The sequence below is a fragment of the Octopus bimaculoides genome, chromosome 21, assembly GCF_046866305.1.
Source record: "Octopus bimaculoides isolate indiv1 chromosome 21, ASM4686630v1, whole genome shotgun sequence".
NCBI lineage: Eukaryota > Metazoa > Mollusca > Cephalopoda > Octopoda > Octopodidae > Octopus > Octopus bimaculoides.
In genome coordinates, this window is record NC_142948.1 from 38,927,014 (window position 1) to 38,944,513 (window position 17,500).

The window sequence follows — 17,500 nt, forward strand, 5'->3', positions numbered from 1 at the left end:
CACACACAAAATGAAATACGTATGTATGTGTGTATATATATATATATATCTATATATAATACTTACATATATATATGTATATATACACACACACAAAATGAAATACGTATGTATGTGTGTATATATATATATATATCTATATATAATACTTACATATATATATGTATATATACACACACACAAAATGAAATACGTATGTATGTGTGTATATATATATATATATCTATATATAATACTTACATATATATATGTATATATACACACACACAAAATGAAATACGTATGTATGTGTGTATATATATATATATATCTATATATAATACTTACATATATATATGTATATATACACACACACAAAATGAAATACGTATGTATGTGTGTATATATATATATATATCTATATATAATACTTACATATATATATGTATATATACACACGCACAAAATGAAATACGTATGTATGTGTGTATATATATATATATATATCTATATATAATACTTACATATATATATGTATATATACACACACCCAAAATGAAATACGTATGTATGTGTGTATACATATCATCATCATCATCGTTTAACGTCCGCTTTCCATGCTAGCATGGGTTGGACGATTTGACTGAGGACTGGTGAAACCGGATGGCAACACCAGGCTCCAGTCTGATTTGGCAGAGTTTCTACAGCTGGATGCCCTTCCTAACGCCAACCACTCAGAGAGTGTAGTGGGTGCTTTTACGTGTCACCCGCACGAAAACGGCCACGCTCGAAATGGTGTCTTTTATGTGCCACCCGCACAAGCCAGTCCAGGGGCACTGGCAACGATCTCGCTCGAAAATCCTACAGGAGCCAGTCAGGCGGTACTGGCAACGGCCACGCTCAAAATGGTGCATCTCATGTGCCACCCGCACAAGAACCAGTCCAGGGGCACTGGCAACGATCTTACTTGGCTTGCCGGGTCTTCTCACGCACAGCCCATTTCCAAAGGTCTCGGTCCGTAGTCATCGCCTCGGTGAGGCCCAATGTACGAAGGTCTTGCCTCACCACCTCAGCCCAGGTCTTCCTGGGCCTACCTCTTCCACGGGTTCCCTCAACTGTTAGGGTGTGGCACTTTTTCACGCAGCTATCCTCCTCCATTCTCACCACATGTCCATACCAGCGCAATCGTCTCTCTTGCACGCCACAACTGATGCTTCTAATGTTCAGCTTTTCTCTCAAGATACTTACACTCTGACGGGTATTCACATTGACATTACACATCCAACGGAGCATACTGGCTTCATTCCTTGCGAGCTTACGTATGTCCTCAGCAGTTACAGCCCATGTTTCACTGCCATGTAGCATGGTTGTTCGTACGCATGCGTCATACAGTCTGCCTTTTACTCTGAGTGAGAGTCCCTTTGTCGCCAGCAGGGGTAAGAGCTCTCTAAACTTTGCCCAGGCTATTCTTATTCTAGCAGCTACACTTTCAGCGCACCCACCCCCACTACTAACTTGGTCGCCCAGATAGCGGAAGCTATCGACTACCTCTAGTTTTTCACCCTGGAATGAGATAGAAGTTGTTTCCTCTTTGTTTGCAGTCTTTATTGCACCTGAACATCTGCCACAAACAAAAACTAACTTGCTAGTTAACCTGCCTTTGATGTTGCTGCACCTCTTATGTGTCCATAGCTTGCACCGGGTACATCTTATAGAGTTACTACCTACTCCTTTTCTACATACTGAGCAGGGCCATCTACCTGAAGGGGTTTGTGTTTTATCTACCTTCCTACTTATTAGGATTTTGGTTTTAGCTAGGTTGACTCTAAGGCCCTTCAATTCTAGACCTTGCTTCCACACCTGAAACTTCTCCTCTAGTTCTGATAGTGACTCCGCAATTAGGGCAAGGTCATCCGCATAGAGGAGCTCCCAGGGGCAACCTGTCTTGAACTCCTCTGTGATTGCCTGGAGGACTATGGTAAATAATAGGGGGCTGAGGACGGAACCTTGGTGGACCCCTACCTCTACCCGGAATTCATTGCTGTACTCATTTCCAACCCTCACCTTACTGGCCGCATCTCTGTACATGGCTCGCACAGCTCTCACTAGCCATTCTTCTATCCCAAGTTTCCTCATTGACCACCAGATAAGGGATCGGGGGACCCTGTCAAAGGCTTTCTCCATGTCAACGAAAGCCAGGTACAGAGGTTTATCCTTGGCTAGGTATTTCTCTTGCAACTGTCTCACTAGAAATAAGGCATCAGTAGTGCTTTTACCTGGCACGAACCCAAACTGCATCTCATCTAAATTGATTCGCTCCCTAATTAGTTGGGCTATGACCCTCTCTGTAACTTTCATAACCTGATCTAACAGCTTGATGCCTCTGTAATTATTTGTATCTAAAGCGTCCCCTTTAACATTGTAGCAGTTGACTATGATGCTGCTACACCAGTCATAGGGTATGACTCCTTCGTGTATCACCTGGTTCGTAATACGGGTGACTAGGCTATAGCCAACACTGCCAGATATTTTGAGCATCTCTGCAGTGATTCCTGATGGGCCGGGGGCTTTCCCGGTCTTCATACTCTTAATTGCTTTATCTACCCTGGTACTATCAACTCGGATAGCTGGTCCCTCTATTGGGTCGACATAAGGCAGGCTCTCTTTCTCCCATTCATTCTCTTTATTAAGCAATCTATCGTAGTGGCATCTCCAGACCTCTTTCTTTGCATCCTCATTTAATGCAAGCGTACCATCATCCATGCGAACACATTTCTCTCCTACAACATCACTATTCTCTCTCCTACACTGTCTTGCAACCCGAAATACCTCGAGTCTTTGGTCCTCACGGCGCAGAACATTGGCAAATCTTTCCTTATCTGCTTCCCCTCTGGCTAAATAAACCTGTCGCCTAGCCTCCCTTCTGGCACATTGGTACAATTCCCTGCTACCACCGTTCTTCCAGTCCTTCCAAGCTTGTTTCTTTTGTCTAATAGCCCTGTCTACCTCCTTGTTCCACCACCACGTTACTCTGGGTTGGGAGGGGACCTTACACCACCCACAAATCTGGTCGGTGGCTTTCAACAGGTTGTCCCGCAGAAATCTCCAATTGTCTTCCACGTTGTATGATGCTATATCCCCTTCTATTTCGTTAAATGCTTCAAGTAACTTGTCTCTAAGTCTCTGTCCGTTTGCAGGGTCTTTAAGCTTCCACACCCTTCTTCTCCAAGCCTGTCTAATTCTGGGCACCCATTTTGCCTTGATCCCAAAGTCGCTAACTACTAATCTATGTTGTGGGGTACATTCTTCGCCAGGGTAGGTTTTGGCATTTATAAGCCGCCCTCTTTCCCTATTTCTGGCGAGGATGTAGTCGATTTGGCTAGAGTGTCTGCCGGAGCGGTAGGTGACTAGGTGACTGGCAGGTTTCCTGAAGTTGGTATTGCAGACCATAAGATTGGTTGCATCACAGAACTCCAGCAGTCTGGTTCCCTCCTCGTTGCGGGAACCGAAGCCATAGCCTCCATGTATGCCATGGAAGCCCCCAGCACGACGTCCGACATGACCGTTGAAGTCTCCAGCCACAAAGAGAAGGTCCCTGTCATATGTATATATACACACACACAAAATGAAATACGTATGTATGTGTGTATATATATATATATATCTATATATAATACTTACATATATATATGTATATATACACACACACAAAATGAAATACGTATGTATGTGTGTATATGTATATATATATCTATATATAATACTTACATATATATATGTATATATACACACACACAAAATGAAATATGTATGTGTGTGTGTATATATATCTATCTATATATAATACATATATATATGTATATATACACACAAAATGAAATACGTATGTATGTGTGTATATATATATATATATCTATCTCTATATAATACTTACATATATATATGTATATATACACACACACAAAATGAAATACGTATGTATGTGTGTATATATATATATATCTATATATAATACTTACATATATATATGTATATATACACACACACAAAATGAAATACGTATGTATGTGTGTATATATATATATATATCTATATATAATACTTACATATATATATGTATATATACACACACACAAAATGAAATACGTATGTATGTGTGTATATATATATATCTATATATAATACTTACATATATATATGTATATATACACACACACAAAATGAAATACGTATGTATGTGTGTATATATATATATATATATCTATATATAATACTTACATATATATATGTATATATACACACACACAAAATGAAATACGTATGTATGTGTGTATACATATATATATCTATATATAATACTTACATATATATATGTATATATACACACACACAAAATGAAATATGTATGTGTGTATATATATATATATATCTATATATAATACTTACATATATATATGTATATATACACACACACAAAATGAAATACGTATGTATGTGTGTATATATATATATATCTATATATAATACTTACATATATATATGTATATATACACACACACAAAATGAAATACGTATGTATGTGTGTATATATATATATATATCTATATATAATACTTACATATATATATGTATATATACACACACACAAAATGAAATACGTATGTATGTGTGTATATATATATATATATCTATATATAATACTTACATATATATATGTATATATACACACACACAAAATGAAATACGTATGTATGTGTGTATACATATATATATATCTATATATAATACTTACATATATATATGTATATATACACACACACAAAATGAAATACGTATGTGTGTATATATATATATATCTATATATAATACTTACATATATATATGTATATATACACACACACACAAAATGAAATACGTATGTATGTGTGTATATATATATATATATCTATATATAATACTTACATATATATATGTATATATACACACACACAAAATGAAATACGTATGTATGTGTGTATATATATATATATCTATATATAATACTTACATATATATATGTATATATACACACACACAAAATGAAATATGTATGTATGTGTGTATATATATATATATCTATATATAATACTTACATATATATATGTATATATACACACACACAAAATGAAATACGTATGTATGTGTGTATATATATATATCTATATATAATACTTACATATATATATGTATATATACACACACACAAAATGAAATATGTATGTATGTGTGTATATATATATATATCTATATATAATACTTACATATATATATGTATATATACACACACACAAAATGAAATACGTATGTATGTGTGTATATATATATATATATATCTATATATAATACTTACATATATATATGTATATATACACACACACAAAATGAAATACGTATGTATGTGTGTATATATATATATCTATATATAATACTTACATATATATATGTATATATACACACACACAAAATGAAATACGTATGTATGTGTGTATATATATATATATCTATATATAATACTTACTTATATATATGTATATATACACACACACAAAATGAAATACGTATGTATGTGTGTGTATATATATATATATATCTATATATAATACTTACATATATATATGTATATATACACACACACAAAATAAAATACGTATGTATGTGTGTATATATATATATATCTATATATAATACTTACATATATATATGTATATATACACCCACACAAAATGAAATACGTATGTATGTGTGTATATATATATATATATCTATATATAATACATATATATATGTATATATACACACACACAAAATGAAATACGTATGTATGTGTGTATATATATATATATCTATATATAATACTTACATATATATATGTATATATACACACACACAAAATGAAATACGTATGTATGTGTGTATATATATATATATATCTATATATAATACTTACATATATATATGTATATATACACACACACAAAATGAAATACGTATGTATGTGTGTATATATATATATATATCTATATATAATACTTACATATATATATGTATATATACACACACACAAAATGAAATACGTATGTATGTGTGTATATATATATATATATATATCTATATATAATACTTACATATATATATGTATATATACACACACACAAAATGAAATATGTATGTATGTGTGTATATATATATATATATCTATATATAATACTTACATATATATATGTATATATACACACACACAAAATGAAATACGTATGTATGTGTGTATATATATATATATCTATATATAATACTTACATATATATATGTATATATACACACACACAAAATGAAATACGTATGTATGTGTGTATATATATATATCTATCTATATATAATACTTACATATATATATGTATATATACACACACACAAAATGAAATACGTATGTATGTGTGTGTATATATATATATATCTATATATAATACTTGCATATATATATGTATATATACACTCACACAAAATGAAATACGTATGTATGTGTGTATATATATATATATCTATATATAATACTTACATATATATATGTATATATACACACACACAAAATGAAATACGTATGTATGTGTGTATATATATATATATCTATATATAATACTTACATATATATATGTATATATACACACACACAAAATGAAATACGTATGTATGTGTGTATATATATATATATATCTATATATAATACTTACATATATATATGTATATATACACACACACAAAATGAAATACATATGTATGTGTGTATACATATATATATATCTATATATAATATTTACATATATATATGTATATATACACACACACAAAATGAAATACGTATGTATGTGTGTATATATATATATATATCTATATATAATACTTACATATATATATGTATATATACATACACACAAAATGAAATACGTATGTATGTGTGTATATATATATATCATCATCATCGTTTAACGTCCGCTTTCCATGCTAGCATGGGTTGGACGATTTGACTGAGGACTGGTGAAACCGGATGGCAACACCAGGCTCCAGTCTGATTTGGCAGAGTTTCTACAGCTGGATGCCCTTCCTAACGCCAACCACTCAGAGAGTGTAGTGGGTGCTTTTACGTGTCACCCCTATATATAATACTTACATATATATATGTATATATACACACACACAAAATGTATATATATATAGAGAGAGAGTTGTTACAGAATAGTTGTTTCTGTTATATTTCATAACTGTGGAAACTTGTTCGCTTATTAATTAAAATTAATTAATCTATTTTAAAATATTTGTTCCCTAATTCTTTCTAATTGTTTCTGTGGAATTGGTAGGGGTGGGTGTATAGTATTAATTGAGATTGGCAATTGAGCCATTGTTAATGGCATAATGATTATATGTAAGAGAGAGACTCATACATGTTCCTAATACAAACACATACTCTCACACACACAGCTTTTTTACAAAGCAGTTGTTCTTATTTAAAATATAGTCTCCAAAATTTTCTAGTTTATTAATAAATTGCTAATTAAATCTATTTTTGAAGTGTTCGTTTCCTCATTCTTCTTATTATTTCAGGAGAATGGGGAGATCTTTGTGTGTGTGAAAATCGATTATAAATTGAAAATGCTAATTGGTGAACAACTGGTAGTAGCCTAATGGATGTAATATATGTATATATATATATATATATATCTGTGTATCGCAATTTCCGGGTTATTGTTTTGAGCTGATTGAGGGTGCTAAATTCCTTTGTTTGAAAATATAAGGACACAGATCGTGTCGTAAGAGCCAGCTGGAGATGATGTCTCCTGGGGCTAAATTACAGCAACATTCATCCTAAACCAGGACTGCCATGTTATGTTGGCAAACAATCTTTTCTCCAAAGTACTTTTGCTGAATATCTCTGGTTGTGAGATTTACAAATAGTAATTTTCTAATATTGCATTATGTCTGGTCTGATGATAATGATGTTGTGGGGTGGGGTGGTGGTCATTGATCACTGCTTCCAAGATGGAGTCAATGTTTTTGTCAAACTGGAGCTGTTCCTCTTTGTTAACTTGGGGGCCACTCTATTACTCTGTATGCATTTGGGGTTGACATCATTTAAAGGTTTCATTAACTGTAGGGGGTGACAATTAGGCCTGTGTTGTGGCTGTGGAACATTTCTGTATGGCAATTTTGGTGCCATGTATTTGGTGGTACTGATTCGATGCTGACTTATTTGACATCTGGCATTTTAATGTCTGTCTCTTTCCCCCTCTCCCTCTCTCTCTCTGTGTGACCATATTTCTCTTTGTGTCTGAGGAGGGGGAAACGTGTGTACGTCAATAAAATTCAATTAACAAATTGTTCTGTCTCTCTCTGTTTCCACTTGTTGCCATCCTCTTCTTAGTCACCATCCCTTCTATCTCTGATAGTCACTGGTTGCTCCAGACGGAACTATTATGTGTGTGTGTGTGTGTGTGTGCGCGCAGATGCAGACATTTCTATGTTATATGTGTGGTTGGAAAGTGTGTTTACATCCCTGTAACTAAGTGGTTTGGCCAAAGGGACTGATAGAATAAGTATTAGGCTTAACAAATAAGTACTGGGGTTGATTCGGTTAACTACAATTCTTCAAGATGGTGCCCCAGTATGGCCACAGTCTAATGACTGAAACAGATAAAAGATGCATGTATGTATCTACATTTGTGTCTCCTTGTCTGAACATCGTGTGACAGTTGTAAACGAGTGTCACTGTCATAGAAGCAGTGTCTTTCTTGATGTGCCACGAAAAACATGTCTGACCAAGGGGAAATATCACCATACTCAGAAACAGTCAAGGGTTGGTGACAGGAGGAGCATCCAGTCATAGAACAAATTCCATCCGATCCATGCAAGCACAGAAAAGCAGATGTAAAACAATGATGATGGTAAATGGCTCTGGTTAATGGTTGTCACAGAACAATAGTCAACATTAGTAAAATGTAGCCCTTGTACTACTACGACTGTAGTATTTACTTTGTTTATATCGGCAGCTTTCAAACATAACACACACACACACACACACACACACACACACACACACACACACATGTACACAGGAACGTGTGCACGCACGCACACAATGTAGTGTGTGAGATGGTGATAGGAAGTGAAATGTTCTTGAATGTGGAAGTGGTGTGAGAGAAAAGAGAGAGAGAGTGGGAGAAGGAGGTAGAGAGCCGAGATGGTTGTGATGGAGCAAAGTGTTAGTGAGGTGGTAATAGATAGATAGATATGTAGATAGAGGGAGGAGAGGAGAGAGAGAGAGAGAGAGAAACAGATGGTGAATGTGAAATCCAGCTGGCATCTATAGAGAAGAACCTTGTGAAATGTGCAGTTCCATTAGAGTGGGTCCAGATTGAATGTTGAGATAAGTTCAAGGAAATTACATGTAAAATGAGCAGTGCATTAATAATGATGACGGTGATGATAATAATAATAATAATAATGCCAATAACATCAGCAACAACAATAAATAACAGCAATAATAATAATAACACCAATAGCAATAATTAATATTAGTAGTAGTAGTAATATGATAAAGTATAATAATTGAAAAATATAAAATATCAATAAAAAAATAATAAATGTGAAAATATATGAAAAAGCAATGAAATATAATAATAGTAATAGTAATAATAATAATAATAATAATAATGAGGAGTGTGATAATAATAATAGAAAAATGAAATCTAATAATTATGATAATTCTTCCTGATTTTAGTAGAAGGTCAGTAAGTTTGAGGGGAGGGTTAGGGTATGTTGATTACATTGACCCCAATACTTGATTAGTGCTTATCTTATTGACCCCCAAAAGGAGGAGAAGCAAAGTTTAGTTTGGCAGGATTTGAACTCAAAATGTAAACGAGTCAGAAGAAATATTGTAAGGCATTTTGTCACCTGTGCTAACGATTTTACCTGCTCACTACCTTTGTGGTTTCTAATTTAAGCACAAGACCAGCAATTTTGAGGGCAGTGGCAATTAGTTGATATCACTGACCCCAGTAGATGACTGCTACTTTATTTGGTCAACCCTGAAAGGATGAAAGCAAAGTTGACCCTGAGGTTTTAATGGTTCTGCCAGGTTTCCACTCTCACCACCTCCACCACCTCCCCGAATCCCTTTCCGTTGATCTCACTTCTTCCTCTATATTTCCGCAGGGATGGCAACGAGACAGACAATGAGGTGTTCCGCAGTGGTTCTGAGTCTCCGCAGTACAAGGTGGAAGTTGAGTCGAAGCAGAGAAGGGCGACAGTGAGTGGTGGATCACCAACCCATACACGACCACCGCTGGTGATTGAAGATCTAGACCAGAAGGAGTCATCACCCGTCGTATCTCCTGATGATGACACCAGTGAAGAACTGAAGGATTCTGAGGCAACAAAAGAGGAACAAAGAGATACCGAGGGGGGAACTTTTGTGGTCAAACGTAAGTCTGCTCCCTTCAATTCTCTATTTTTTTTTGTCGTTTTTACTTTAAAATGAAAAAAAAACAGAAAGTTGTCTTTATTTGAATGTAGCCCTTTCTAATAAAACATTTGTTCTGGTCCCTTCTTTCCTACATTAACTCTCATTACCTTAACATCGAACTGCCTCCCTGTCTACTGTAACCCCTCATTTAATTGTATCTTAGGCTTGTGAGCTGCATGGCAATTTCACTAGAACCACAAAATTAGCACCAGGTACCCCCTGGAAAATGATTTTAATGAATGAAATAGAAGCAATGTAGGGTTAAGAGGGGTGACTAGTCTTGCAGAGAGCCAGACGGCCTCACTAGTGTTGGTGCCATGAAAAAAGCACCCAGTACAATCTGTGAAATGGGTGTTGAATTGAGTACAGGCAATATAGGGCTGGGAAGATGGTCTAGACTTGCTGAGGGCAAGACAACCTCACTAGTGCTGGTGTTATGTCAAAAAAGCACCCTGTACATTCTGTAAAATGGTTGGTATTAAGAGGGGCATCCAGCCATATATAATCCATGCCAAAGTAGATATTGGCTCACAGTCAGATCCTGTCAAACTCTCAGATCTATGGTAATATGGAAGATGGACATTAAAAGATGGTGATAATTTCATTTGACCTTTTCTTCTTAGGTTTTTTCTTTATCCCTTTTGAAACAAGCCCCCGTTTTGTTAAAAATAAACTTCCAATTTAAAACTGATCTCAATTGACACTTTCTATCAAAATTCCATCTTAATTTATGTTCCAAAAACCAAATTGATAACGGCAATTATTTTATTAAATTTGTTATTTTCAAAATTAATTAAAACAAAAACAGGGTCTTCTTTCCTTTCTCCCTCACTCTCCCATCTTTTACTCTCTCTTTCACCCATTCCTTCTCACTCACTCATCTCTATCCTCTCCTCTTTTGCCCACCTCTCCTCCTCTCTCACCCATTCTCTTTCACTGATCCTCCCTCCCTCCTTTATCGTCTCTTTCTCTATCTCTCTCCAGCTCCCTCCCTCCCCCATTAGTGTCTAGTTATTAGGTTATAAGGTCACTGGGACACCAAAAAAAGGTCATCCACTTTCTGAGTGGTGTCAGTTAAGGAGATGAGTTCGTTATATCACGAGAAGGAGGCTGATGAGGAAGATGATGGGGATGGTGGTGGTGGTGGTGTGGTGGAGATGGTGTTATTGATGATGATGATGATGATGGTATTTCTCTAAGTAGTAATTCGTGGCTATTGCTCTGATGTTTCTTCAACACTAATACCATCACCACTGCCACCGTCACCACCACCTCTACAACATCCTCCCCCCACTATCACCATGGCCACCCTCACATCTAGCTCCAGCACCACCACCACTGTATCATCATCATCATCATCATCATCATCATCATCACTATCACTGTCACCACCGCCATCTTCCCCCACCACATCTATTCCCTTCTCTCTGCCCCACCCATTCTTCACTCCTTTGTCATGTCTCTTATCTTTCTGCCCACTCACACTGCAACTCATACTCTGCCACCTCCCACCTCCTTGCTTCCTTGCTCTCATTCTCTCTCACTCTCTCCTCTCTCTCACTCTCCCCTCCCTCTCTCACTCTCCCCTCCCTCTCTCTCTCCCCTATCCCTCTCCCGTCTGTCTCATTATTTAAACTATCTTTTTCACAACTAATTTCAGTTTTGTGTGTGTGTGTGTGCATGTACATGCACATATGACTGCACATATTTACGCAAGCATGTACACATCCACACATAAAAGCAAAGAAGTTATGTATGTGTATGCACACACACACACATGACTGCACATACATAGGCACACATACATACACACATTCATAACCACACAGAATGACACGCAACACTGACATCAAGCATATTTGTATGCACACACAGATGAGTATGGATGCATATGCACACACACACACACACACACAGATAAACATGTAGACACCCACACACATATATGACAATACATATCTCCACACTTATATATACAGACACACCCACATTGACGGAACACAGGAAACATTCGAGGAAGACAATGAAAGAAAGAAAGGAAGAAAGATCTAATGATTGTGGTTACCAAGAAACCCTTCAAGCGCATGTGTGTGTGTGTGGAGTAGTTGTTCCTATGTGTATGATTGTGGTAGCAATGCCTTTTAGATGTGTGTGGTAGTTGGGTGAATACATGAGGCCACTTGTAGAATTGATTCCCCTTTTGCAAATCTGGGACAAGGCGATATGATGTGCCAATTGTTATCCTTTGTAGAGTTATGTCACACTGTGTCACCCTGTGTCACAAATGTAACCTCGTTAACTGTAATGGTACTGCGTGTTACTGAGTGTATTGTCCTTAACTGTACAACTGTCGCACTGGCACTGGCGTGGTTGAGATTGCTTCCCAACTCTGTGTGTGTGTGTGTGTGTGTGTGTGTGTGTGTATATACAAGGGAGTGCTGAAAATTTCCTGGCTTTAAGGAATTTGTGAAAGGCCTGATTGGATGTACAACCTTCCGAGTCCTTTTATAGGGAGTAGAAAAACTGAAGTATCACTGCAATGAGTGTGTGAATCTAAGAGGGGAATATGTTGAATAAAATCATAATTAACTTCTTTTAACCCAAAGCCAGGAACTTTTGAGCTCCCCATTGTATATACCAATATATATATAATATCCATCCATCCATCCATCCATCCATCTGTCTGTCTGTCTGTCTATGTGTATAGATATTTGTATGTATATATATATTGCCACTAGTATGGTTGTGTGATTAAGAAGCTCACTTTGTAACCATGTGGCTTTGGGTTCAGTTCCATTGCACAGCACCTTGGGCAAGTGTCTTCTAATATAGCCCTGAGTCAAACGGTGCCTTGTGAGTGGATTTGCTTGACAGATACTGAAAGAAGCTAATCATGTGTGTGTGTAAGGTTCTGCTAGGGTAGAAAGATGAAGATATTTCCACTGCAACACTCAATCCAAGCCTTTCGGCTATCTACACATGATTGAGACAAATCAAAGATAAAAGAGGCCATTTTCTGGCAAGTTGAGCAATTGACCAACCATATAGATTCTCTGTTGTTAACTCTTCGTTAAGTATATAATTATGTAATTATGTCATTACACAGGAAGTGAAATATTATGAATAGTTTCCTGTTTTTCTGTCATGTGGTTGGATAGTTTCTAGTTCATTTTTGTAAATTTGAAGAGAGGAATCTCCAATAGATAATGGAATGGAGTGCATCAGGGAAAGTTAGAATGTTCTTGAAGTTTTCTTGTAGTTAAACCTCCATGCCCCCCAACCTGCCATTGCCGTTCTCATTCGCTCTCTCTCTCTCTTTCTTTCCTTTCTGCTCCTCCTTCTTTCTCTCTTTATCTCTCTCTGTCTCATCACTGTTGTATGCCCATCTCTCTCTGTTTTTCTCTCATCACTCCCATTCCCCCCCTCTCTTTCCTACCAATCCTATCTCCCTCTCTTCACTCTTTTCTCCCTCTCTCTCTCTCTCTCTCTCTCTCTCCTTTAACTTCTATCCTTTCTTCTCTTGCTACATATTCCACTCTCTCTCTCTCTCTCCCTTTCATCCTCACCTTTTCTCTCACTCTTAACTCACAACTCTTTTCCCTCTCACTCACCTCTCTCTCTCTCTTCTCTCTCTCTCTCTCTCTCTCTCTCTCTCTCTCTCTCTCTCTCTCTCTTTCTCCCCTTCATCTCTCCCCTTATCTCACCTCTATTAAATTATGCTGTATCTCATTAGCTGATAGGACCTGACAAATTGAATATAAGTGGCTGCCATATTTTAGCTGCACTTTATATAGTTTAAGTCTTCTGTTAAATGCTGTACTTAATAGACACTGATGCAGTAGTAGTAGTGGTGGTGGTGGTGGTGGTAGCAGTACTGCTTTCGGGGTGGGGGTGGAGGGTGACAGACAGACAGACATACATAAACTGGCACACAAACAGACAGACAGACAGATTGAGGCTGAAAGTGCTATCAGCTTTCCTTTGACATTTTTGTTTAGGGGTCATCGGTTACCTGATAATTAATTGGTTTGGGATGGTGGGTGTGTGTGGAATAGGGTGAGTTGGTAGGACTTACTGAGTATCAAAATAAAACTACTACCACCACCAACACTACGACTACTACTACTACTACTACTACTACTACTACTACCACCAGCACCGCCGACACCATGACAACCACCACCGACACCATGACAACCACCACCACCACCACTACACCACTGATGGAGCCCAGCTGCGAAGAATTTTTAACAGTTCTTTAACAAATCCCTTTTATATCGGAATGTCACTGAGATGTATTTTAGTTTTAAGTAAACGCTTAGAGATAAGACCCTTTTTTTTTGTTTTTTTGCTTTTTTGAGACATGAGAATGTGAGGAGGTTTTTTATTTATTTTATCTTTTACTTGTTTCAGTCATTTGACTGTGGCCATGCTGGGGCACCGCCTTGAAGAATTTTAGTCAAACGAATTGACCCCTTCCCTGGAAACCTTTTTTTTCATTAAGCCTGCTGCTTATTCTATTGGTCTCTTTTGCCAAACTGCTAAGTTATGGGGGATGTAAATACACCAACACCGGTTCTCAAGCAGTGGTGGTGGTGGTGGGAAATACAGACACACACATACATACACATGTGACAGTTTCTGGCTGGTCTGATGCTCTAATAGAAGACACTTGCCCAAGGTGCCATACAGTGGGATTGAACCCAAAACCATGTGGGGAAGCAAGCTTCTTAACCATGCAGTGATATATATATATAGTAGAGTAAGAAATAGTAAGTCCTTGGTACAGCAATTATATATTTGAAAAAAAAAAAAGAATGAATTGACTTTTCTGATAATTATTCCACTTTTATAATTATAATACTTGCTAATTTTTAAACATCTGATCATTAAAGTGGAAAAATTATCAGAGAAGCTATTCTTATTCGTTTTTTCAAACATACACACACATATACATGACAGGTTTCGAAATTCCTTCATATGGTATTGGTCAGTTCAAGGGTTCTTAGTAGAACATTGCCATGCAATGGGATTGAACCCAGAACATCATAATTACAAAATAAACCTCCTAACTGTACAGCTCTCCTTGCAGTCACAACGTGTGTGTGTGTGTTATAGTTTTATGTTTTCAGTTTGAATTCCAGTGAGGTTAGTTTCACTCACATCCTTTTGGGAGAGTGTCAGGCAGGGGAGGGGGGAATAAAATTAGTACCAGTTATGTATTGGGGTTAATGCATTCAGCTCTATATTTCCTTTGTTGTCTGTGACTTTGTGCTGCAAATTAATTTTGTTTTAGAAGTGTGTATGTGTATCTCTGTGGGTGCTTGTATGTCTGTCTGTATGTGTGTGTTTGTATGTCTGTCTGTATGTGTGTGTTTGTATGTCTGTCTGTATGTGTGTGTTTGTATGTCTGTCTGTATGTGTGTGTATGCCTTTGTAGGTGTCTGTGTAAGTGTGTGTGTGTGTGTATCGCTTAGTATTCAGTATTTGTGTGTGTGTGTGTCTCTGTCTGTCTGTCTGTGTGAGTGTGTCTGTCTGTATGTGTATCACTTAATATTCAGTATTTGTGTGTGTGTGTCTCTGTGTGTGTGTGTGTGAAGGTATTCATCATCATCATCTTAAAGTCTAGTCTATGAATTCACACACACACACACACACACACACGTTTAGATGGAGATTCATCATGGACATCTGATCAATAAGGAACACACTTTAGTCCCAATGAAACTCTGAGTAACCACCATGTGAGTCATTAACTGCCTCTCTACAAATATATATATGTATATATATGTGTGTGTGTGTGTGTGTGTATATGTGTATATATATATATATGCACACACACATATCTGTATCAAATGCTCTTTCGTTTGTATCCTTCTACTTATGTGTGTGTGTGTGTGTGTGTAAGCATGCTTCTCTACCTATGTCGTTTTATAGGTGCAGGCGTGTATATGTGTAAATTTGTGTGTGTGTGTGTCACACACTGTGTGTATATGCAGGCTTTGTTATGAACATACAGTGTTTGTTGTGCGTTTGAGATGATCTTGACTCACCACCACCACTGCTCCCCTCCCCCCTCTACTCAGTCACAAGCCAGTTTCTATGACTCACAAACTGCTCCCTTCTCTGTTTGGCCATAGATCTTGTTTTCCAATACACCGGCACCACTGCCAATTCCGCCAACCAATAGTCGAAAGACATCTCCACCTTACACACTCTTTATTAATCTATCACGGCGCTAAAGTCTGCTGCGCTGCTTTGGTTTCCCTCTCTTAGACCCACTCTTCTGGTGGTGGTGATTGTTGTTGTTGTTGTGAAGACTTCTTCATATTTGTCTTCCAGGATTTTTCTCTTCTTCGTTATCTTCGTTATAATCATCACTGTTGCCAACAACGCTGTCGCCATCCTACACCTTTGTCATTCCTTAGACACCACCACCACCACCACAATGATCTCTATCGTTATCGCCATCACTACCACCACCATCATCATCATCATCATCAGCACTGCCATTCTACTACCACCACTATCACTACTACTACTACTACACACCTATAAAACAAGAAGCATGCTTTACACACACACACACACACACACACACACACACACACACACACACACACACACATGTGACGTACTACATAACAGAGAGAGAAGCATGCTCATGCACATGCGTATACACGCAGTAAGAGGATTCAGAACACAAATGTACATATCTATACATCCAGCATCATCACCATCATTGCCATCGTCATCAGCTCCATTGGTATCATTACCACCACCGCCACCACCACCATCATCTTCACCAACACTCATCATCACCATTACCACCACCATAACCATCATCACCCCCCCCCCCATCTTTATCACCATCTCTGTGACTTATCTTTCCTCCTTACCTCCCCCCCACTACCCACTTCAGTCTTATTATATCTGAGGTGTTTATAAAAGGTTCTTTGTATGGTT

At 36.8% G+C, this 17,500-nt stretch overlaps 1 protein-coding gene across 7 annotated transcripts in view; it reads left to right on the plus strand.

Annotated features, from left to right (window-relative positions):
* The window catches only part of LOC106878660 (connector enhancer of kinase suppressor of ras 2), a 158,195-nt gene that overhangs the window by 82,757 nt on the left and 57,938 nt on the right, over positions 1-17,500 (plus strand). For all 7 annotated transcript variants that reach the window (XM_089339186.1, XM_089339185.1, XM_052975589.2 and 4 more), the window contains one exon: positions 10,225-10,493. In XM_089339186.1, coding sequence (XP_089195312.1) covers positions 10,225-10,493 — 269 coding nt within the window. The remainder of the gene's footprint in view (positions 1-10,224; positions 10,494-17,500) is intronic.